Here is a 26,820-nt window from a genome sequence, read left to right on the forward strand (position 1 = left end):
TCCCTCTGGGGAATCACGTGCTCAAAAACGAAGTAAATTGGACAAATCTGACACAGCACTTGGATACAGTTGCTGTAATTTTTTTCATCTGATTGTAAATTTTCCCACGACACCCCAAAACCCCGATCCGAATTTTTTCCATCCCACGAACACCTTGAGTCATTCGTCTTTCAAATGAAATTTCCACCAGATGATTATCAATAATTATATGAGCTACATCATGGAATAAATTTTTCAAAACACTATTCATTTTCTTTAAATGTTGATAATTACAGGTCGACGTAATTTGAAAAAATACTTTTATAAAAAATAAATTTTATAAATTAATTAATTAATTAATAAATTATACAATAGGTATTTAATTCCCCGTTGTTATGTGGAATTAAAAAAAAGTTTGATGAAAATAAAAATATTTAAATGACTAAATGAAATATACTTGACCAGGTGAAAAAAGTATTCGCCTCACAAACGATGCAGTTCCCCTTTTTTTTCAACGAGGCTCGATGCAAATACGATGAAAAATTCAGCCCTCCAGGGGGACAAATTCACTCCGGCCTAGCCAGTGCCATGCACACAGATGGTATGATAAATTAATCCTTAACGTGCCTCCCCGTTAATGCGGATTTGATGGGAACCCCCTTTGTATTTCCAGCCCTGACTCCACCAAATTCCATTCCCTCTAATCAATCCCCTTTGGATTCATATTCCAGTTCTTCCATCATCCGCACCATGCGTAAAGATGAATTATATTATTAGCCCCTGATTATAACGCTTGGTAAATATGAGATAATGAGTAATTTCAATCAGTCAATGCATGGGGTTGATCAATTACCGGATTATTCATGTTTGGAGGCCGTGAACCGCAGTGACGGTGGATTTATCCGTGAATTGGATAAATTGCGATTACACAGTTGATGTAATTAACTATTACACGATTGGATTGTATTTATTTACAGTAGTATTGATTATTTCAAAATAAGACGTGAATTTTATCGGGAGTTGAAGGGAAAAATTGATTTTCAAGAAATCCCATGAAATTCAACTCCGGATGGGACGTATTTTCAGTTCAGAAGTGGAAATTGATCGGGTCTTCGGAGAAATGGAAATCGGTATGAGAAATAGAGGCTAATCGACGGGATGAACTCGCAGAATTTTTCTCCAAGTCTTCTCCAGTTTTTCCATCAAACACGTACAGATGTCAATCGCAATTCAACGGTAAATCGTTTGTCGGGGTTTGATGAACGAGCGGAGTGGTTGGAAAAAAGTGAAGATTAGGTGGTAGGAATAGAGAGGGAGGATGAAGGACGATGTGGCCAACGAAATTTGAGACAAAAAGGTTGGGATGAAACGTCGGGGTAACGCTATACGTGTCTGTTTCTCGAATAGTGAAAAATCGTGACTTGTACTTGCACGGAAAAGGGGTGAATGTTACTGCGTGACGGAGGGGATAAATCACCTACTGACATGCCAACAAACCCAATGGGGGATCGTCAATGATCGACGTCAAGATTGATTAGAGTCGGAGAGATTTTTTCTCAGATTCCTCTCTCAATTCCAAATGAAACCCCATCATCATTCCAGATAAAAACCGTTACAAACAAAATTGTAGCAATTTTACTAATCCCCTATACATCCACAAAATCCGATTTACAGATTTTTTTTCTGTACCACTTTTATTGAAAAATGATTGTTCACATGAAAAATTAACGCCTTCATTATTTTCGGTGTTTTTTTTTCATGGGAAATCTGAGGAAATCTTATAATTACAGAAATAATAACGATTATTATTATTTCATAATAATTATTTTTATGATCATGATTCTATAATTTCATTGATATAAAAATGATAATATATTCCAAAGATCGCGATTTGAATTTCGCGCGTTATTTTTAAAATGTTCTTAATCTTCCAATAATAAAAATCAATAGGAGAAAAATAGAGAATCGCTTAAAAAAAATTATTAAAAAATAAAAATAATCGATATATTTTCAGTTGTAGAATATAAATGGCTGAGGGGCAATCCTTTTGAATCCGGATTGAATACGAAATCCACAAAAAAACGAAGAAAAAAATCCCCTCCATGAACAATCCCCTCATAAGTGGTTTTATTTAAAAAAAAAACCTCGGGAATAGGATACGCAATAGCAAACACATGGAGAGTAACAATTTTCCAGTGTCCTCTGTAACCAGCGGCTTTGGTACGTCAACGTAAACGATGTGTAAACCCAACCGCATACGCAAAATTAGAGAATACCGTGATACAGTGATGGAACTCGCTCGGATGCAATCGCATTGCAAACAGAATGACAAGAAGAGCTGGGGAAAAAAAAAATGTTGAATTTTTCCACAGGAAAAATAAAATATTCCCCTAAACTCTCTCTCTTTTTTTTCACCTAATCAATTTCTCGTTGACAATGAAAATTCGTAATTCCTCCAGAACTATCAATTTTTCATTGTTAATCATGAAAACGAGGCGTAGTCGTTACTCGTATAAATTTTTAATTAACAAACCATTCGCCAACACACTCAGGTAAATTTGTGAATTTTAAATTGCTGAACAATATTTATTACTCGCCGCAGCGCCCGTATATCATGCGATATAAATGATAATCTATCCTGTCTACAGTAATAATGATCATGGCGATTAAAAATAAATACATGTAAAACACAAGAGCATTAATAATAGACCGTAGATTAAAAATAAAATGATGGAAATTGTGATGACATTGACTATCACGTTGCACAGTTATTTGTTGCTCCGTGTATGTGACAAAAGTTACGCAAATATGGCGGAAGTCACGCGGACGAGGGTATAAATTTCATCGGATGATGAGTACAGAGACCTGGGGCTTGGTGAGAAAAAAAGAAATTTCGTTTCACCGGAAAAGATGGCGCTGTGGGAGAGAATTGAAAAAAAAAGACAAAACGGGGAATGAAATACAATGGGTTTTGTCGCATACGCTCGTCCTACATTTTTCCGTAACTTTTGAAAAGGGGAACGACTGTAGAAATTCCATCCAACGCGCTTCTCAGCATTTCGGGGGGTAGAAATTGACAAAAAAGAATGAACACTCGTTAATGTGGATTACCCTCGGAAAATAAAAAAAAAAACAATACAAAAAGTCCGAGTTAAAAAATGGGAGATCTAATTAATCTTGATCTGCCATTTAACTCCAGATTTTATTCTCAAGATGATCTTCGAGTGATCCTCAGTTAATTTTGATATTATTTATTATTCTTTCCTCTTTTCAGAGTTGGAAATATTTTTTTTGATATTTTATTGGAAACGAGTGTTCAGTCGATGAATTTTCCGGCATCATGCGCTGCCGCTAAATCCCACCAATGGACACACACGATACTTATTTAATAAAAATGAAAAATAAAGGGGTTAATAAGACTAGGTTAATTCGGTGGACTCACTTGTTATACAGGACAATGTCTGGTCGCCATATGTGATCTGAAGGCACGTGTAGCATATGTACCCCTCCGTACTCCTTCGGCTCCCATCGCAATTTGTAGTCGTACCATGACTTGAAACAACCAATAAAAGAAAAAAATATTAGAGAATTATTACAGTCAAGATTCATTTTTCGTTTAATCGAAACAATTTATTTCGTGTTAAAATTCTCTCATTTAACCGTCAATTAATGATTGCCGCATTAGACAACGGAGTGAGTGACGCGTTCGTTGATTAAAACACCCATTTCAATTTTCCTTTGCTATCGATTCAATCAATTTATTTATCAAATTGTCATCGGTTATTTAATGAATTTTCAACAACGAATCGATTTGTAGATCAGCACTATACCATTTTGAATTAATAATCAATTAATAATGAATATTATTTACGTATTTATAATTTTTTAGAAATTCTATCACTCAAGTTTTTAAACTTTTATTTTTAATTCAATTACTCACTGACACAGAAATATTTTAACGCGCTAATAAATTTCGATAAATTTGAGAATAATTTTTTTTTTTTTGGCAATTCAAAGATTTTTATTCGAATGATCAGACTCTTCTTCTCTCCCATAAACGATTATCGCCATGAGAGTGCAGTGTGTAATCCGAGAGCCAAATAAATGAATATATTTTATCCAGCTGAAGAGATTGACCGTTGGAAAATATAAATCCGTATGGAAGTGCCATTGATATTGGGACACGCTCGGATGCGTAAATCGTTGCAAGCGAAGCGATAAAACTCGGGGCGTTTTTTTTATCCACCTCCTCATTTCTCTGTAACAGCACATCCTCAGTGTTCGTGTTTCGATGAGACGAATGAATTTCACCTTCTTGGAAGTCTGACTACACTCGTACGTATCCACTCGACCGAGACATTTTATGCCGGTACCATATACCCGACTATATACTTTGGCTTACATCTTGCAGTGACGGTGCGCAACGGCAAAATGTATCCGAAGAGAAAACGAGGCAAACGGAAGATACGACACGACGTAAAAATGAAAGCGACTGAAAGGACGGCTGCTGTATATGTGGCAAAAGAGATGTGTATCGAGCTGGGAAGAAATTGTGCAACAAGCCGAGCGCGAGAGATTTTTATGAAGTTGAACGACCGTCGCACACGCGACCTACTGTCAGCCTGGCTCATGTTTTCGGCTGGCTAAAAAATTTACGAGTCATACAACATCAGTCTTTACATTTTCACCCTTTAAACTGATGAATTGCAATTTTTCCCCCGTCATTCACATGAAATGGTCCACATTCATCAATTTTTATCAATTATCATTAATAAAAATTGTATTTATTCCTCTAATGCATCCTATAAAATTATTGAACATTTGGTAAAAGCTGTGGCTGATACTAATAATATTTTTTTTTTCCCACGAAATAAATAATACAATTGGAAATAAATAAAAATCAAGTCTGGCAATAAAAATAACATTCAGTATTTTTATTTTTTTATTAACTTATTAATTTCTGTGAAATTTTTATTGATTCACCTCTATCGATAAAATTCCCCTGTGAATATAAATTCTGTAATTGTCCTGGAAATATTAATGGTGCATTGCATGTTTTATCTGCTGTCTCCCCTGAATAATAAAAACCGTGGGTTACTTCCGAATTGTAAATACTCGGAGGAGTGGGAAGTGTCAACTATTTTCCGCTTTTTAAATTAATGAAAGCCTTGATTATTCACAAATTTCTATTGATTTCACATGAATTTTCAACTGTACCGAACTGAAACGAGTTGCTGTAATGAATTTCTGTACCGAGAATTTTCCAGTCAACCTGAATTCGGTAATTGTACAGCAATTATTCATGCTTCAATGGATCTGTAGTCTCCTGTGGATAATGAAAAGGATGACCCGGGTAAAAAAAAATCGTAATCTGAATATTTTTTCCAAATTTTCAAAAATATTTTTGAAAACTTTTCAGAATTTTTTTTTTTAATTTGTTTCAGAAATTTTTTTTTATAATTTTCTAGAAATTTTTGCGAATATAATTTTTTTTTAATTAGACTGTTGTGTTTAAAAATAAAATTGTTTTGTTTTCCAATTTTCTTTTTTTTCATAAAAAAAAAATTCTGAAAAATTTTCCAGAAATTTTTTAAAAATTTGGAAAAAATATTCTATTAGAATTTTTTTTTACCCGGGAAGTTACTTCGGAATCATAAATATTCAAAGTAGGGGGAAGTGTAAAACCGTGTGCTTTGAAAAATCAGTACCGCGAGACCAAAGTTATCCAGGATGGAAAGATTTACGGCTTTTTCCACTGCCAACTGAAGCTGACGGGGAGATCCATTGGGCATTATTTGTAACATGCAGAATGTTTGCGGGAGAAACCTTGAGAGCGTAACTCTTCCTTTTTCCATTTTTCACAGTGTCCTCGATTTCGAGAATCCCCGGGAATTTACGTGTTCCCCGTGTGACGCTGATCGCTGTTATAAACCGTATCAAACCCGTACTAATGCCGATTGATGGTGCTCGTTGTATATATCCTCTCTTTTCACCTTCGATTTTTCCTACAGAATTTTACGCCAAGTGTCAAGGACGGACCCATCAAACAGAAAGTGGGAAAACAGCGAGTAATCCAAACTTGCGCGGCGGGAAAAAGTTTAATCGCGGCATGACTAATGCGGGAGATTTCCTGTAACGAGAAACAAACAATTCGTCGGAAATCTGAAGCGCTTGAGAAATTCATGGCAAACTTTTCGCCAATTTCTGCACATAAACGCAAATTAAAAATTCAATTGGCCGAGAGGGTTTCAGCAATAATTTGATGATTACCGTTTCTGTATTTGTTGAACAAAAGGCTTGAGGATTTCAGCTCAGATTTATTTTTTTCCATTCCTGTAAACTCCCGGAGAACAATTCCGAATTCCGAATCTTCCGAATTCCATCAATTGTTCTGTAATGCTTACTGAATATTTCTCCCTGCGTATCCTGAGAGGAATTTCTCCTTTCCGCCCTAAATCGACACACGATGATGAATAATGCAAAACCACGACTCTCCCTCACCCAATCACCCTCGACATCTTCACCGAAGCACCATCTCCAGTAAAGCCACAGGGGTCATTGTGGTTATCATTCACCCCCAAGTGACACCAGTCTGTCGTACTAGTCTCTAAAAAAGGGATAACCCAAGACGATGAGAAAATATTCACCAAAGCCCCACCGACGTCATTCATCGACGTACCCCAGGTCACTGCCCTAATATCTCCACACAGTTAATATCAAGAACTTAATGAGAATTCCTAGTAGGAAATGTGTTAGCCATGGAATTCTCGTTATTCCCAAGGCTGCTAGAGAGCAACTGAAGTTGAGGCCTCAACCCTCAGCTTACCTTCATCCCATGTACACGTGGGCTTGTCATTACTACCGAGACTTGCACGTACTGCCAGTGAGTTGAGACTCTGGTGTAGCCAACCGCATTTGCAGGGTCATGTTATGTGTGTTTGGACGGGGACTGGAGTTGAGATGGTCAGGAATACGTGTTTCAGGGCAATCCGATGAAGAAGCCTCCGAGCAACCTTGAGGGATGGCCAAGTCGACTGCACGTGACTTTGACTTCACCAAATTCAGTGAAAAATTACTCCAAGTGACTTTTAATGAAACTTCGTGACTGAAATTTACTCCAGATAATTTCATTGATTAGAAATAAAGGGTTTCAGAAAATCTGGTCAATGCAAATTTCGCAATTCAATATTGATTATTCATTTAATAATCTTGTTGTTTCTTTTAACGAAGTAATTAATATTATTAATAATATATAATAATAATATCAGTAATTAGTGTTATTAATTGACGATTAATTTCTGGAAAATAGAATTAAGTGAAATTCTACTAGAGTATTCTATCAGTTTTGATCAATTTTTTTCGGGGTAAAAAAATGGGGAAATACTTAGTTAATGTCAAAAGGCGAATTAAATGAATACGAAAGAATGAACTCCTTTCAGAATGATGCACGTAAAAACTGAGAAATCCAGAAGAGCTGCAATGTCACGGATGGATGTAGATAGGTACGTTAATTGGCAAGGGGTAATTATTCTTTAATTATCTCTGGTACCGTTGCCTTCGTTGATTCGGTGCTCTATTGTTAGTTTACCGTTTCCCTTTTTTTTTTCAGGCGAGGTTGTTTTTTTTTTCGCTGAAGCACTTAGTTCCAGGCGGAGAGCTTTCCGGCAATTCCGAGTGCCTGTGCCCCAATGTACAATTACCGAGCAATGGAATCCAGTATTTAATGACACAAGGTCAAATTCTGCTCGATTGCGCGTTACAACAGTTGATTCAGGATTTTTTTTTGTTGTCTCTCCTGAGATTGCAATTGTTTGCACTTGCATTTATTTTTGTTAAATGATTGATTCTCGGTTTATAGATGACAATTGATTCAAGAAAATTCTGGTGATAAAGTACAAGTGATTTTGCTTACCTGTTCCACCCAGAGGTTGGTCGTCATGATTTGATTCTTCAAGTTCTGAAAAAAAAAACAGAATAATTGAAATTAAATATTCAATTTTATCACGCGTATGTAAAAATAAGAGAATATTCACGCCCTCAATCAGTCTAGCTCTGCATGAAATGTAATGGACCTGCACAATTGGGCAAATGAGAGTGAAGAACAGGAGCTTTGTCAAACATTCATTACTTCAATGTGGAAAATCATTCCAATAATTCAACCAGAATTAAATTGTCTCGTTTAAAAGGCTGAAAAAGCCACACTGCACTACATGGAGAAATCCATTTCATTAGACTCATTTCACCGTGAATGCAATACAAATCTATTGAAAAAAATCTGCAATGATAACAGAGTATCCAATTAACCAAATGACCCCATTAATTTTGTAATTGACGAGTGATATTTCCATTGGTTTTGCACTGACAATGAGGGAGTAATTACTCGTGATTGTACATCTTTGAGGTGTATGGCGCATTTCCAAGGTCAAATTGAGGTCAATTCAGTGAAGCGTGCAAATAAGATCAATGGCAGCTCACAGAATTTGGGTTGATACCAAATCACTCGTACATCCTGCTGATGTGCACTATTCCCACTGCATTATCATGTACTTGGTAAATGCAACGAAGTGCATTAGGCGGTATCTGAATTCAACAGTTTCAATTCAATGAATTCAATCATCAGTACATTTATCATCAAGTGGACAGTAATTTCAGTGTTTAATTAATCAACGTATCTGCAAAGTTATTCGCCATGAAATTTATCCTTCTATTACCGGATGGATAACATCAGAGGTTTTTTAATAAATTATTAAAAAGCTGCACGAGGAAATTCACAAGAATTATCAACGTTTCGCGGATTAAATTGCAATACGGAATTAATTAAAGGGATTTTAAAATTCATCCCGTGTCATGACGAATTTCACTTGCGCGTGAATTACGCGTCTCTTGAAATTCGGTGAATTCTCGTTGGAAGTCGCTGTACCAGGGAGCTTCTACGAAAAAGTCATCAAAGAAGAGAAATTTCGCGGTGAGTCGAGCACATGTAGCGCAGTCCATGATTTACAGGGTGAATATTCAACGAGCTGTGTGACAGGGGAAGGTTTACGAGACACGAAGACAACGCGCTGGCACCACTCGGTGGACAATGAAACAGAATGCAGATATAAAAGTAAATAAAAACAAGGGGAAGATAAAATCCCGCGAGGAAATCCAATTTGTATCGTTGGTCCCTGGGAGAAAGTCGCATCGTCGTCGAGTCAAGAGAATCGGCACGAATGTGCCGCGATATATAGAACAATCCTGGTGCTGTTGAAAGAATTCTTGGGATTTCGGGAGATTTTTCAAAGTGTCCGCTGCAACCCAATGTGAATTGGGGATATTTCTCTGTATTGCCGAACTATTGTTTTCAAAATGCGAAAATTCCGGAAGATGGATGCCTGTACTCTCGCCGTTACTACTGAAAATATACTCCGAGAAAGTAACTTTGAAAACATCAAATGTCATCATCAAATTGAGCAGGAAAAAAGAAAAAGAAAATCCCCGAAAAATATGAAAACTTTTGAATGAATTACTCGGATATGAGAATGAATATAAATGAAATTACAGTTGAAATCCCGTGAGCACTTGAACTTAAATTTTCACCCAAAAACCTCGGGACTCTTCGTTGAGTTTTTTTTTTACCCGCAGAGGTGTTAAAACTCAGGTCATCCTCCACCACTCTAATTATACATTTATTTGAATTCTAAAAGGCCAGGGTGAATTCTCGCGTGCCTGTTACACCGACGGAAGTTATAGCCCGAGTGCCAGGAGGCGTGGCATCACCAGAGAACGGAAGCCCGAGAAAGAGCGAGCCGGAGGGGTAGGCAAAGGATAAAAATGAGAAAAAGCCGAAAAAGAAACGAGAAGAGAAGAAAAAATGACACAGAACTTTCGCTGTGGAAAACGCAGAGGCAGAAGGACAGAGGTGGCAGGTACATTTTTACTCTTGCAAAAGGCCACAGCGATGCACCCCATTAGTCGTCGTTGGTTCTGGTCTTCTATTAGTACTCGACCTCCTTTCCCAACCGGATACACCAACCATTACCAATGAGATATTGGATTTATCCTTTTCCTATTTTCCCTTCCTATTGTTACCCGTCCCTTGTACTCTCATTTTCGAACATTCTCAATTATTCGTCGCATAATTCATTATTCCCATGTGATATCCCCAAAAATTACAGCAGAATCAATAATTTTTCGGTGTACAATCATGGATTATAAATGAATTGTCAGAACAATAATGAATAAACAATCAAACTTTCATTGTGTTAAATATTTTATATATAATGTATATGTTGACTTAAAAAATGTTTTTCAACAGCAAAAGAGATGAAATACAAATGAGAAATCGCAAAAGCGTCAGCACTCGAGTGATGCACTAACCGGGATTAAACTCCAGTACTGATTAATACGCTTCACCAAGAACATGACGGAAGCCCACAGTATGCTAACAGCTCGGGTATTCCATATTCCCCACATATCGGCAAATCGAATAAATGTTTTCACGTGGGTGTGTGGATAAGCTTTTGTGGGAACATATAGTATTTGAAATCGAGAGATTCGCACCAATATAGCAACACTATTCATCCCTCAGGGGTTGCATAATCAAATGATGCCTTTTACACTTGCAGATGAAGCGTACTTCCACTATCTCATTTTACCTCAATCTCTCACTCTCTCCTTTCCACTGTCCACCACCATATCTCTCTCTTTATCGCACACTCTTGTGCACACTCGTGTGATATACATACTTGTGTGCTCTAAACCGACTCTTTCAACATGAATAATTCAGTATTTAGGGAAGGCCAGAATCTATATCCATCTACTTTATATCCCTCAATCGTTTGTCACGTATCCATCCCAATTCTGAATTTCTGATTTATACCATCAGTTCAGCATTAATTAACACGAATTTATTCATCCATTTGTTTGTCATCAATTTTTTAAAAAACAGGCAACAGTGTCTTCAATCCAGTAATTTTCCATTCACAACACCGAATTAATACTTGATTCAAGTATACACGTTAAACTTCAGATAAGTACATAATAATATTTTTTAATCATTACATTAATGGAATTATTTAATTATAGATTTTTTTCTGGGCGCTAGTGTCAGAAAAATTTATTGGATATTGTGTTGTTTATTGTAAATTAATACCAGATGTATTAATACTCTTCTACGCTCTGCAAGGCACAATACATTTCAGATTGGGAAGTCATAAAAATACGAACGAGTTTATCTTTCGCGTCGGCGTGGCATTTGCTGTGATAAAATTTTTTATAATGCATTACCTTCAAGAATATGACTACTCAATGACGTAGTAAATAATGTAATGGTTATTACAGACATCTTATGACATATTCCAAGGTATATTGAAGAGAAAACATCTATATCGATATTCAAAGTAAAAAAAGAAGGTCAGTTTCGCTGTTTATTTCATTATTGTGGAAAGATTTCCAGCGAAAACTGACGACCCTTGTCAAACGATCGCAATTATAATAACCCGGATCATTGTGCTCTGTGCAATTATAAAGCATTTGAATTTGAGAGAAATTTTTAGGGGCGCTTTGACCACTTTGAATACCACGGGACATATTCTGCGACTGATATTCCATTAAAATTCAATTCTTTTTTCGTCCTGCATTCCAAATTGCCTCAGGTACGAGAGACTGTCTCGTCACATCGGTATTGTCTTTATTTTATTAACGATCATACATCTGCATTTCCATTATCCAACAATGACGCAATTAAAAATTCATATACAGTAGAATCGCGTTAGAGTATCCATTCTTCTCATTTTCTGTTTTCGCGGATCTTCCGGTTGCCCTAGTCTACTGTATACCTTCAAGTTTCAAGATGTAAACAGTCCACTGTTTTATCCAGTCAGGAATTGAACAATAAATTCCCCTCGTATGTGAATTTGCTATGAAAGAATTCAGTTTACGATTGCAGCGAGTGCGGGGTAGGGGTGGATCTAGATAGTAGAATTCTTCGAATTCACTTCCCCTACAGCTCCATCCACGCGATGATAACTGGAGTCTGTAGTTCTGTCGCGGATAACAAAAATTATCGATTTTTTTCTGCTCATCACTCATGTGGTGATGAAAAATGGATTAATTTCCTTAATCGATTAGGAATTCAGACGATTTTTTATTTCGAGGTGGCAATGTTATGATAATTATATTGGATGGATAATTGGATTGGATAATTAATATTGGATGAATTTCGAGTATGAGTCTGCAATGAAAAGAAGGTTGAACCGTTTTAAAAGTTTGTGAAATTTATTTATTTATAGTTTCCACTCTCACGATGTAGATATTTACCAGTCAATATTAGTTTTCTAAAAGTTTAACTCAAGCTTACAGCAAACAAATGGCCTCTAGACGCACTGGACTATCCTTGTACTTTTCTTTGCGTATTTTTCCATTCCTTTTTTTCTGCACATTGTTACGAGGTATTTACATATTTATAGAAGAATCTCGGGGGAATTGCTTGGGACGGACGAGAAAGACCGGGTTGAATACTCAAAACGTGTTGCCATTTGTATGCATGTGAGAAATTCAGGAATTATAGAAAACGAGAGTCAGAGATGAAATGCGACTTATTTGTCAACTGGACATTTTCAGGTGCTTCAGTCGAATGGAAATTCAACGCAGGTGAAAGATTATCTTCAAGCTGACCAAATATCAATAATTATAATATTTACATGTCAAAATTACGCGGTGAAAAATTTCCATTTTAAAAAAGCTCGAATTTTATCAAAACGATATTTTCTCCCAATATAATTATAATACCCCCATATCAATATTAAAAAAAATTGTTTCCTAAAAATCCCTTTTATTGTCTCCTAATCGTATCTCTTTGAATAATATTGAGAAATAAATTAAATATTATTTATCAATTTGTCGATTAATAGAATATTATATGACGAGGCGGTCGTTTTTTTTTTAATTTCCGGAGTCTATTTGAAAAATGAATGCCCGAATATTTGGATACTGCAGGAGCGAATAGTGTTAATTTAAGAAAGGAGTTCTTTACGAGCTATTTTTATACCGAGTAGACGGGATGTGATGATGGAGAATTTTATGGGAGTGATGAAACGTGGACCAGGGAGATAAAGGATTTGAAAGGCTTGTACGTGTGCATTTTCGGGGGATTCTTTCGGTCGTTGGCTCTTCGCTGATGTCATCATCAATCGATGTGAGACCGCCATCTCACGTTCCCATGAAATTGAAAGCTTTGGAAAATTGAGAGGCTTTAAGGATGATTGGGTAGTCAAATTTGGAAATTGAACATTTTTTACATGAGACTGCAGTTTGATTAATCCTCACTCCATTAATGGATCTGTTAAATGAAGCAAAATAAAGGCAGTTAACATTAATTTAATTGATTTGGATCTGAATTTCATTTGATATTTTGGAAATATATTTTTTTGGAGGAAATATTTGAAGGAAGTATTTATGATGTCTCTTGTGTCGGATATATCGCCTTTTCTCGGGTTTATTGGGGTCGTCCGTGGATAAGGAGCCAATTCGTTCACTTGGGAATATATAAACTGGCGAGAATCAATCGGACCAAGTTTAGTGAGCACCAGTCACGAATTTCTCATCGCTACCTGCCGGAATAAGGGAGTGTGAGAGGAAGGGAAATGACAAATCTCTGCCTGCAAATTGCACTGTCCTCGGCTACAAATCAACGATCAATTACAGGGTCCGACACCCGGAGCAATTCCACGGGTTGACGGGTTTGTTCAACTTGGCCGAATGGCATTCGATTTCATTTCAAAATATGTCAGATCGAAGTTCGAATTCACTCCCAAAATTCTTGATTAATTTTTTCCGCTGCATCACCCAAATCACGATCGATTTAAATTTTCAAAAAATCGCATTGTTAACTCAATTAATTAGAGTCATCCAACAATTTAAATCCACTTAAAGTATTTTTCTAATTCATTGAGAAAATAAAAATGATATTGAATAAATAAAGGGTTTAAATTTTTTTTAAGGCGAGGGAATTAAATTTGACTCTTTTAGTGAATATGGATGGGGGAGTGTTTGTTCTGTAATTATGAAAATGTCCGGAAATTGGAAAGTGGAAAGAGTTGATGATAAGGGGACTGATGAATTGAAGGGTCGAATGGATCGAAATCCTCTTGTCGCAGAGTCCAAAGGGGCAGTCAACCGGCGAGAAATCCACTGAGTACACAGAAACTCACTCATGGTCTGACCTGTACATACAACCCACTAACTCCCCTGAACTAACTCTACTCCTTCAACAGATTGGGTTTTATTTGAAGTAATTGTTTCAGTTTATGAACTACATAATTCATGCCTGAATTATTTGACAATTGCGCCACTCAGTAGTTCTCCAAAATGATATTGATAATTGATCTTTCACAAGCCGGAAGTTCTCAAAATGAATTGACTTCGTACAAAAATTGGATTTTCATAAGAATAAATACAAAATAAAATACATTTTGAGGAATAAATCTAACTGCAACAACAATAATAACAATAATAAATAATGAATCCGGGTAAAAAAAAAATTGTAATCGGAATATTTTTTCCAGATTTTCAAAACCTTTTTGGAAAACTTTTCGAAAATTTTTTTTTGATCAAACAAAAAAAATCGGAGAACAACACAATTTTATTTTTGGGAGAGGTTTTGAAAAATTTTTAAAAAATTCAAATCAAAACATTTCCGATTACAATTTTTTTTTACCCGGGAAGAAAGTGTAGATAAATCAAATATATGCAGTCAATTTTTCATTTAATATTTATTTATTTACCCGCCACTCTTCAAAGACTCGAAAAAATTCGGAATTCCGTTTTCATTGGAAATTATTCGATCGAGTCAGCCACTCCACATTGAAGTACTCAGTCTCGCGTGAGTCCCATTAATGGAAAACTATCTTCCAAGTAATGGCTCAACGACGAACAAAAGAATTTCCCTGTATATCCCAGTGTTAAATGCAAAAATACCCTCTCCCCATTCCTCTTTGCAAAATTAACGTAGAATTCGCGCGTCGTTTATTCTCCCTCGTTTTTTTACCATTGGACAATTCCTTTTTTTCGATTTCTCTCTTTATCTCCTCGGGAGCTCTGACTAATCTCCACGAATCATCGATCGTCAAGGGAGGTAAGGGGATGGAGAAAGGGTACACCTCGTTCTCGGCATCCTGAGGCGCAGGCGATTGTTCAATCCCTCGGTGAATCCCTCTACCTCTCTGCATCAATGTCTACAGAAATTCGATATACCTGTCGATATTCTCACAGTGTAACACAGCCGAAAGATTAATTAACCAGAATTCCTCAGTGAATTTGAGGAACTACTGGGGATCATGTCGTGTATCAGAGATTAACTGGTTTAAAGAGAAATCAGCCGTATTAATTCCATGATTAATATTATTGATTATTCAACCACTCACGGTTTCATCTGACGGATCTCTCGAGATATTTCGAGATCGATTTCCATTCTCCTTTTTATACCAGATCCAGAACGCGCGTGACCGCAAACAAAAAAATTCCTTGCTCTTTCAATATAAGGGATGAATGCTGAAATAATAACAGTCGTATATAAACTTTCAATTGAAGTAAATATCACTGGTGGATTAATATAGTATGCAATTAGTCATGACAGCCGCGGACTGACGATCGATAGTACTAATTGGCAACGGGAAACGAGGTAAAAGGTAAAAGAGGTAGAAAGATGATGCCGTCACTTGGATAAAACGAGACGACAAAATCTCAAGGAGGCGTTAGTCTCGTTAATCTGACAGCTCGGAAAATAATTGCGTCTGACTAGTAACGGGTTATAATCACCATTGGAAAAAGTGAAAAAATGGGGATAAGGTCAGACACCTGACGAAAATCATAATCATTGCGATTTTAATTTTTTAAATCATTTTTTGCCATTCATATCCCACAGATGATACGGACTCCCCATTATTTATTTATAAACCCGAATAAAATAACAATTTGGCAAATAAAATAATGATAAATACCTGGGAATAGCCGAATGGTGTCAGAATGAAAGGCAGCCGATAAAAATGATGAGAGCAGAATTTGCATCTTGGAATTCGTACTGACTCCACTATAAGGTGATGGCGTGTTTTGCTTAACAAATGACGTTGATGATTACACGAACTCACTTTGATCCTCACCAGTATGTGTTACTTTTGGTGAACTACCTCAACACAAAACCATTACTATTCTACCCAGTGCAGTACAAACGAAGCCGAGGCGAGTGATTAAGCAAGCGACCTACTCTGATTAAAATAGTTTGAGGTCTGATCGAATTGGCTCTGTACTACTGTATACGGGTAAATGACAGTGAATGGCAAGTTCGACCAGTGGTGTCCATTAGGGACTACTGAAATGTAGCATTATGACTGTTCACTCATGTTGAATACCAAATCAGAGCCGATCAACCATTCACTGTATATCTTGCGGGACTACGATGATCAATACTTGGATTCAGAGCTCAATTGGAGAGGGGTTATTATTACCAGCGAAATTGCATAATTTTCTCCAGTTCATCGAATATGTCCACTCCGATACAACATGAATACATCAATCAATAATTAATCACGGCATTTTACTTTTCGAATTCATTTATTTATGAAATTATTCGGAAAATTTGAAAGGTTTTTAAAAGGTTTAGCATTATTTTATTTATTTCCGGTAAACAATAAATTACTCGTCAAACTTTCGGTATGATTTTTAATAATTTTCGGTACATTCGGAATTCCCGGAAAGTCTGAGAGATTTTTCGATGGGGAATGGAAAAATGTTTAAATCATCAGTCGATAGGAGAAGAGAGTCTAATTATTGAATAAAAAAGTATTTTACCGTGATGAATTAGCGGTGATCATCTCATTGAGCCTTCTTCAAACATATTCCCGATCAATACCTCGAGTTCGTAATTTGACCCTAATTAATGCTGTGTCAAAGCAATTTTAGCAAGAGCGTCAACACTAGAGTGATCTAATGATAATGTATGCCCTCAATCTCACAAGCCGAGTGTTACATCGTAGTAACAAGGGACTGCCACCAGTCTCGTCCAATAATTACGTAAATACCAGAACACGGTATGATCCTAGTCAGGTGGGACTAATAATCCAGGTGTCTCCCGAGATGTCTGGAATCGATGCTCGCTGTTGACACATTTGATGCAGCAGCTATTAGGCAGAATTAATGTGATCAGTAGATAAATTTCGTAATCAATAATAATCCCCTCCACCGACTCCTCAAGTAGAAAATTGCCGATTAATTCTCGATGAAGACTCCATCAAATCTTAACGCGATAAATCTAAAAATATCATCAAACCCAAAATGAGAAAATTCAGATGAAAATTTGTTATTAAAAAATTACTCCTAACATTATTTAGGACAGAATCACTCGATGGTTATTAATTATTGGTTTCGATTGATGTCTTCATGCTTTAACCAGTCCCACCTAATTTTTCTCCTTCAATTCCCCTTTTTCATCGACTAGAGAAAATGGAGTAGATGACAGCGATCTTGAGGGTTTCGCCGCCATTATTGTGCAAATCAAGTGAAATGTAAATCTTTGTTATTTGCATGGGGAATTATCAACGGGAATATTCAACGTTATAGTGAAGCCCCGAGAGAATAAAAACCCTAGAGAAAAGGTATAGAAAAAAGTCTCGTAGGCATCGCCAGTGCGACAACCGAAGAAAAATCTCGAGGCAATTGTTCTGTAAATTGAATGTCGAGGTGAGGTAAAGTGAGGGCTGGTGGTTAGACGTGAAAAATTACCACGGGGAGCCAGAGGAATCCAACCACCGAATGTCACTGGAAAAAGTGCGGAGAAGTGTAGGTGAATGTGCGGGCTAAATAATAAAATTAAACAGAGAGAAATGAAAAAATGAAATTCCACATTTTTGCATTGTAAAGGGCTTCCTGGATATTATGCAGTTATTTAATTAATTCGTTCCTGTTTTCCGATGCTAACGGAGAGATCATGGGTTTTAATGTTATACTATTGAAGTTGAATTTGATATTACGGGCAATTCAGTGGAGTAGGTCTGATTCATTTGGTAGGAGAGCCCATGTATTCCAGTTTCCATATTCCGGGGTAAATACCATGCCAATCCTACATAATCCTAGTGGCCTTCAATTTGGAAATGCCTAGAATACAGCCGGCCATAAGCACATACTAGATTCAATGGGATTGTGAATGATATCAAGATCTCCAGAATTTCCCTCATCGTTTCTATTATCTTCGTAAGCCCCGATGTTCACGCACTGCATTAATTACAAGAATTATTATTCTTTTCTCGCGCATTTGATTTTGCAAATTTTTTTCAAACGGAGAGAAATCGATAAAATTTACTTTGACATTCTGCAATCGCAGCGAATAATGAATGTAATAATATTGTCGAATATATTTTCTTGGGGTGATCTGATGATAGTTCCAGGATTTTTAATTATTAATTGAAGGAAATATTTAATTGAAATGCTGGTAGGAGTAATTTTTTGGAAGATATGGGATTTAGATTTTATTTAGGCATAATTTATACTCCAAAGAGGCGGAATTTATTAAGCCACCACTGAGAAATCCATTGTTAGAAAGTTTCTCTCCGTTTAATCTCTCATTTGCATGTAGCACAGGGCCTAGAATAAGTTCTCCGGAAATACAAAGTGTACCCTTTAAGTTTTGTAACCATTACAGAAGTATTTCCGGGGATTCTAGAGCGCGTGTCGCGTCATAAATTCAGAAATACCAAGAGAGATAGAGAGAGTCGGGTATTTCATAAAGTGAAACTGTACTATATAATACAAAAATTAATATTCTCGTCTGGTGTTCACCCTCGACTTTCTATCTAATATGAAAGGACGACAACATTGTCATAAATAAAAAAAATGTTAGCGCACAGGTAAATGAAACTGGAAGACTTCTTTGAAGAGGACAATATCCACTTTATCGGAATAACTCTGGGTCTCTTGATTCTCTCGCATTTTCATAATCGCAAAAGATCTCCGGGTAAATTTACGCAGCCACTGCACAGTACTATATGGTATATAGTTTTGTGCTTGGTCTGCACATACCTAACCTCACTTGCACGACTAATTAAGCGGTGTACTACGTACCGCGTAGGTAGTGAACCTCAGCAAATTTCTCATTATAATATTACACTCGGCGAATGCGACAGCAATGGTGTCTGGCACTTCCTGTTGTTTGTTTACGCTCAAATGAATAAATACAGGGTTTATATTTTGCATGTTTTCACTCATTATGTGAATTAATAATGGAGCCTCAGTGAATGGGTGTGCAGGAAAATTAATCGCGGTTATTCATAACGCCTGGGGATGCTCAAACAATTGTGGGGGAAATTCAATAGTACTCATTACCTCGCGCTATGTCTGTACTGAGGCTGATTGAAAACTTATTGTTTTTTCAATTTTCAATCCAATTGTTCCTCACCACCGATGACAACTCCGAAGACAGGTGTATATTTTTTTTATAAGAAATTAATCGAATCAAATGGCAGGATCGAAAAGTCGAAAAAAAACCACTCATTGAAAAATTATTTATTAATAAAATCTCTGATAAAAACTGAAATTCCTCAATTTGTTTCAATTCTTGATTTAATTACCTCAACATTACCTTGAATTCATAAAAAATCCAGAATCAAAAAATCCCTTGCCAGAATAGAAAACATTATTTTCAAAGAATGCACTTGACATGTCATATATATTTTTCCACGAGGATAGGTTTTAGCAAGAAAAATTCAGTAATGTGTGCAGTAGGAAAATGCTTCGGACAGAAAAAAAAAATCTCGTTAATTCCCTCTCTCGGTGCATGTAGCGAATGTCATAGCATAAGATTGAAGTATGTGGAAAAATTCAGGCAGACCAGAGGGCGCTCCTGAGGGATAAAAGCATGTTGCCCTGGTGAAGGTTGAAAAGATGAAAGAGTTGAAAGTCATGCAAACGTCGGGTAGAATGAGTGTTCCACTTGGCTCGTGCAGGGCTTTATTGAGCGCACGTCGAACGTCAAGCTTGAGTTTTATTACTCCGTCGGTGTTTTTAAAATTGTACCGAGGGTGAAGAATTAATGAGAAAACAATGAGAATGCGCCCCCTCCCCGGAAATTTATTTAATACTTGAGCAAAATTTTCTCAAGTTATTTTTTCATCCGTCTTTTGTACTACGCAATGCGCGTAATTAAATGTTAACTGTAATTAACTGTTATATCGGAGAAAGGTTTGCACATGTCCTTGTACACTTTCTGGAGAGAAATTCTCCGAGCGGTAAAGGATATCCGGTTCATGCGTGATAAAATCCGGTGTGGGTATAAATCGTCTCAGAAATGTTGGATGTCACTATTGAATATAACGCGGATTCAATTCCAAGTCTTCTTCCCACGTGGAATTGAAGTTAAACATGTGTACTGTATATATTTACTGAGTATGTGTGTGAATAAGTTGGTGGATACAGATAACAGCGACATATCGCAGACAAAAATCCGTTGTTCCTTGAGAGTCCGAGTGAAAACTACGAATCTCATCCAGAACCAATAATAATCCAATTAATTTAATTTTCATACCTTCCAGTGACAATTTGGATCGTCCCACTCATCATGAAAATTCACCATTGAATCAATTTGCGAGCAGATTGAAAATTCAGACTAAAAATTGCCCGGATCCCCATAATGTGCAATCATCTGTCAATAATATGAGTAATCAACATTTCAGTGGAATGATTTATTGTTTGAAATTTTATTTCTCGATATTTCAAGAGTAATTTTGTAACAGTGTACCAACATCCATTTAATGTCTGGCTCATCTGGATAATTTTATCACTCACAACCGCCAACATGTCGCACTCCAAATATTATTAAATTTAGATTAATTAATTCGAAACAATAACGAGGCAATGAAACTGTTACCCAACAATGCTTGAACCATAATGAAGACACAGTCCCTGCCTATCTGTAAACTCTAATGAAATTGCCCCAGTAACTGGAATGAATGCTACTAGGGTACTGGAATAATCAGTGATGAAACAGCCCGAAACATCATCCTTCTTCGCCCAGCATGTACGGAGAATTTGGTTATTACACAGCCTCAAATAATCCAGAATTTAATGTCAAGGGTTTGAGCGACTTCAATCCCAAAAACACCCGCATGCAAACAGATCTTCAAAATTTGTGCAAAACTATTCAGAATATTCTATACTCAATATACATATACAATATATATTCCACATTAAATATAAAAAAATCAAATCTCTATTAGATTCTCGATTTTCGCATAAACTTCAATAAAAAATTCACCTTAAATGTATAGAAAAAAAAAATGATTTCCGCCAAGTAATTATTTACTTGAGAGCAGTATATATTTTTTAAAATATTATTTCTCCAATTAAAGTTTAGTAATAACTCGAAGAAAATAAATTAAAACGTAAATGAAACAATGAAGAAATGAATGTTCGTAAAAATAGATAATTCCCTCAAGTAAATGAATAGCTGGGAGAAATAATTTTTTTCCAGAGGGTAATAAAGGACTGGGGTAACGCTGAATCCACGAAAGACGACCAAAACATGTATCACTTGAGAAAAAGGCAGAAAGTTGCAGAGCTATAGTGATAGGTGGGTCGAGCATGAAAAGGGGCGATTTTAAGTGGTGCAAAACGGGGAAGAGGGCGAGAACGTGGGTCTCTGGCCTCCGTGACAGTTTTATGAGTCTGGTAGCAGCGTGTGGTTTGTGATGTAGGTCAAGACAATTGTGAAAACTGTTGAGCACGTTTTATTTCAGGTTATGAAAATTATATGGTGAATTTTCACAAATTTACGATAGCTACCCAACATATTCGTGAGCCAAATCCCGAGAATTTTTTCAATTTTTCTGCATGCCACATTTTTCGGCTGTGCAACTTGTAAAAATGGTGGGACAATTGCGAATATTATTGGTAAAGTTTTTGGGAGTTATTCGAAAATGCTGATGGAGACGTAAAACTTTGGTCGTTATGTCTCAGGGAGACGCTTGAAAAATGAAGTGAAACGTGACAATCACATAAAGTTTGTGAGCCGTTCGTTTTGCGGTGTCGTAAAATAAATCGAACGTACCTCTAGGAGATGCTCACCTGCACTCTGGTGTCAGAAGCTTCCACGAGGTTTCAGTTATTATTGCAGTAAGTCGAGTTAAACTTAATATTGAAGTGTATTCATCCAAGTTTACCACCGAGCATGAAGTACGCGCATTCGACGTGAATTAACTAACATAAAACCAGACCACTTCGATAAGCCATTTACATTGCATTACAGAAGTTGAGTGCTCGATGGTATATTGGTCAAACTCATGCACGTCAATTTTGGAGTATGAGCAAACTAAGCGAACTGATACTCGCTTGTGATTTAGATATGAGGTCTTCGGTCTCGTTCATGAATTACGAGTAATTTTGCATGACGTTATGGATGATTTTGTAGGGGCGAGTTGATATGAGCCATTGAACTTGAAGACTTTATAATTCATAAAATTTTACAACAGGTGTCATTAATGTGATGGAATTTTTATGCTTGTTGAATCTCAACATCGTGATGGCAATGTTTGAGATAAATTACACACTCACGTGGAACGTTCATCTTCAAATTTTAACTTCCGTAAAGAAAAAATTAAATAGTTACACGAGAGTTACTGATAAAAATATTATTTCCACTGGAATAATTTTTTTTCTTTTCGCAAATTCAAGATTTCTATGATACATTCCCCCAAATTACCCTCATCTCATAGATTTGATAAAATTGCCAAAAAAATAGCGATCATAAATTTTCCATTCGTAAGCAAAAAATAAGCAAATAGCCATGGCCATAATTAATTATCATTTCAAGTTCTGCTCACCACCGAAAAATACGCCAAGAAATTCTCCTTTTGTCTCCCTGGAAATCGACATTCGACCTGGCCTCCCAAGTGTCTCGGATTTCCCCAAATGTGCAGTGAATCTCCGTAAAAGCACTAGCACGAATAGCTTCTACATCTTCCTGAAAAGATCCAGCGAACTGTTTTGTCAGTTACCTTCACCCCTGGCTGCACAACGTATTGTGCCAAGTTTCTGGGTGAATTTTATCGAGACCATCGTGCGTCGTTGTTCCAAAGCGTCCAAAATTCGGGTGAGCAGTGCCATTGCCTTATCCACCTGATATCCTTTAGCCACCAATTGCTGACATAATTGTCCAGAGTCAGCTATATCGTTTGCCAAACTGCAGTGTCATGGACAAGTTTTGGAAACACTGAATATTCAACTATTGCAGAAGTTTTGGCGTTTCAAGGAGCATCTTTGGGGAGCGAAAATCGTTTAATCAAGGAAATTGTGTTATTTCGATATGCTCCACTGCATTTTTTATAAATCAAAACAACTCAAAAACATTTTTGATTTCATGAGCTTTTCAGAAGACCCGGGTGTTGACACTCATAACACTGTTCTCGACTACGTAGTCAGTGATATCTTCAAACTCTATTTACTTTCAACTAGTCAGAGCCAATATTTCTCATGAAAGTGTTTCGAATTTTACGACGGTTCAAGCCACGCTCCATAGTTTCTCCTCTTGGTTCTCAGAGAGCACGAAACAAGAAATATTTTCCTTGAATAATTTACCATAACTGAATATATTGAATCGGGTGGAGTACCATCCTGTCTCTGTATTGACAAACTCCTTGCAATGGAATTGCAAAGCGTTGTTCTGAGGATTTCTTATCAATTAACTTTTCACGGGGCCATAGTGCCGCTTCAGAAACAACGAGTCGTAGCTCATTACCTAGATTGTTGCCGTGCCATTCTTCATCGCGAACAATTGGGAAAATGAAAGAACGAAAATCTGTAATGTTCGTTTGTCCGTGATTTCCCAGGACGAATCAACAGTCCCGACTGGGGATTGAACTGGATTCCAAGTTCTGTATCACCCCAGTATGATGCATAGAATAATGATGAAATCGAACGTGATCTGTCAAAAGAACGAAATTAATTTGGAAGTTTGAGCCAAGAGTTTTATCAACAACATTATAACTGTCAAGTTCTCCTGATCACCCGCCGAACGACGACAGAAGACTTATCGCAAACTAACTTTCGAAGATTCCCATGGGCAGCTCTCGGTCGTTTGTCCAGCTCAAGAACTGCAGGTAACAATAAACTCCGGAGAATTTGGGAGAATCGAGGAGTCGTGAGCGGCTCGAACAAATCGTGAGGTGAATCTCCCGATATAGAGATAAATTCTCTGTCCTGAGGGTCAATGGCGAATAGGTGCCATTGAGAATCGAATCGAGAATGGTCTCTCCTCTTGTTTGAAAAAAATATATACACTGGGGAAAAAAAAATTCGAACCGATCGTTCGATTAATGAACTCAATGGAGATTCTCCAAAAATCCAAGTAAAAAACAAATGATGTAAAAAATAAAAATAAAATAAAAATAGAAATAAAAATAAAAATAAACAATAAACAATAAAAACAAAAAATAAAAATAAAAAATTCAACTAATAATGAGCAACACATCATAAAACATGAACAATTATTTTTTTCGAAACAATTATCATTGTTACGACCTAGTCGAGATTACTTGGGATATTCTCTGAAAATATATCCCACTCTCAAGTAAATGAATCCTTGGTGAATTTTTTTTTTCTCACCGCAGATATTCCGCAATGCAAATGAATTCTTATCCCGCACTACGCCAAGGAGATAACCCTGATAGTAACTTTCACCCGAGAATTTCGTTATATGTAATTGTCAACTCACCGGGTGCAAAGTTTGCTGCGTAATTCTGCACAGTCCAAGTTCCCACCATTCTGAACGTGACCTGAAACCCTTACGTTCTCCCTTGTTCTACAAACAATCTTGCAATCCAGCTGAGCCTCAAGTCTCGTTGTATAATTTTTTTCTCATGCTCCTCAGGTATCTGCGCCGCCTACTCAGCGATATTCCGAAGATCCTATTCCGTTTATATTATAAATTTTACGATATCGTTATGGTCCTCGTCATCTACTGGAATTATTCCAAATAAACATCTCTTTAGTGCTTATCATATCGAATAAAACTGGCAGATCTCTCGAGAATTTCCGGAAATGGTTGACTTAATGCTCTCCATGTACGAAGATATCATGGGGAATCATGAGGGAGTAGTTTAAGAGGCTACAACTCCGCGAAAACAAATGGTCGACCGTTTTTATGCGCTTTATCGTTTCAATGCATAATGTCTCTCACACTATTTGTCATTTGCATAAAGAGAGGGAGAAATACTCAGTGGATGGCTGTTACTCGCGAAATTATATTGCGAGTGATATCGGCTGTGATATCACTGGCTCACTGCCAACCATGAAGTATTTTAATACACAAATAACTTGAGGTACCAACGGGATTGGATAACCATGTTCATGCACAATGGAGGATCTCTTACTCTCCAAGAAATAATCACAACAAAAAAATAAGAGAAAAGAAATTTCTGAATGATCTAGAAAATTGGAAATTGGAAATACCCGCTCTAAAAACGAGAATAAATCTTCCTGATTCCCAGTCGCCACATTTTTTTTACATAAAAATTCTTTTCTCTGGCTGTGGAGAAAACATGAATGCGCTCTCTTAATTAAAAAATTGGTTGAAAGAATTGGGCCCTCGAGGAAAATATCTGGCTGAGCATCAGCCTCTTCAACCACTGCCTCTAAATCGTCAAAGACTCCGCATTTTTCCACCATCTCCCAGGAAAAGAAGACAATACTCAGCCACGTAAACAATCCTTTGTTCTTCAACCGGTGAAATACGGCAACTATAACAATAAGTACAATTGAGAAACTCCAAGAATTTCAACGTGTGAATTCCTTTGATGATAACCTCTCCAAAGCAACCGACATTCCGGAGTGCATCTTATCATCTAGCACCAGTCGTTAGCGACAAGTACAGACGAGCGATTTATACGGGTTTGAAAAGCCCTATATCCACAAGCTATCTTCCAACAGCACAGCCCCAAATGCACACACGAAATTCTCACAGCAAAAGTTTGAAATTATTAACTTTTCACCGTTATTCTATCTCCCTTATCACCATCACCGTCTGATGATTGATGTGGAATGACAGAAGCCATTCACTCTATAGATGCTTCATTAAATTCTCCATAAAATTCCCTGATTTATTACCACCCATCATGTAGTTGAAACAAATTAATCACGCGCATCCATCTCTGATTTAAAAAAGTTCATCGCATGCATTTGTAACTATTAGTATAGTTCTCAGGTGAGAGATAGGAATCGTTGCTACTGGGCCAAGAAGAATGAAACGGCCATGAAATATAGGTTGATAGTGAGTGGTTTGGGGGAATGACTAACCCAGCGAATGTTATCGTGAGTTTCGTGTTATCAGCGATGGGTTGGGAAATCGCAGTGGCAACCCTAGCTTTGAAAAAGTGTCTGGGGAACTACTAGGGTTGTTTACGAGATATTTTTCCACTACACCCGCTTCTTGCTATTTGCGATAAAAATTCTGTGCAATTCACTCCCTTCAAAATATCGAGGTACATTGACAATTCTCTTTCATTCTGACTTTTCGATTTGACGCAAGTCAATTCTTTGATTTTACTCTGTAATAGATGATTTGTCGATCAAAACTCATAAACAAATATCTTTGCCCAACAAAAATATACTTTACATTTGATTCCAAACTGGAATTGAAAAAATCCTTTTGGGATTAAAAAATTCGAAATTTTCAAAAATGTATCAGGGGAGCATGGAAATGAAGGAGGTATTCACTGAAATTGAAAAATTCAAAATTTTTGAAAAAGTATCAGGGGAGCATAACAATTGAGGAGGTACTCACTGAAATTTAAAAAATTAAAAATTTTCGAAAAAATATCAGGG

At 36.7% G+C, this 26,820-nt stretch overlaps 1 protein-coding gene across 2 annotated transcripts in view; it reads right to left on the reverse strand.

Moving 5' to 3' along the window:
- LOC105267175 (acetylcholine receptor subunit alpha-like) overlaps window positions 1-26,820 on the reverse strand; it is an 82,779-nt gene that overhangs the window by 38,644 nt on the left and 17,315 nt on the right. For both annotated transcript variants that reach the window (XM_011305832.1, XM_011305833.1), the window contains exons 3-4: window positions 7,892-7,936; window positions 3,422-3,531 (exon numbers count right to left, since the gene is read on the reverse strand). In XM_011305832.1, the coding sequence (XP_011304134.1) occupies window positions 3,422-3,531; window positions 7,892-7,936 (155 nt within the window). The remainder of the gene's footprint in view (window positions 1-3,421; window positions 3,532-7,891; window positions 7,937-26,820) is intronic.

Source organism: Fopius arisanus, unplaced genomic scaffold (assembly GCF_000806365.1).
Source record: "Fopius arisanus strain USDA-PBARC FA_bdor unplaced genomic scaffold, ASM80636v1 scaffold00045, whole genome shotgun sequence".
Lineage (NCBI taxonomy): Eukaryota > Metazoa > Arthropoda > Insecta > Hymenoptera > Braconidae > Fopius > Fopius arisanus.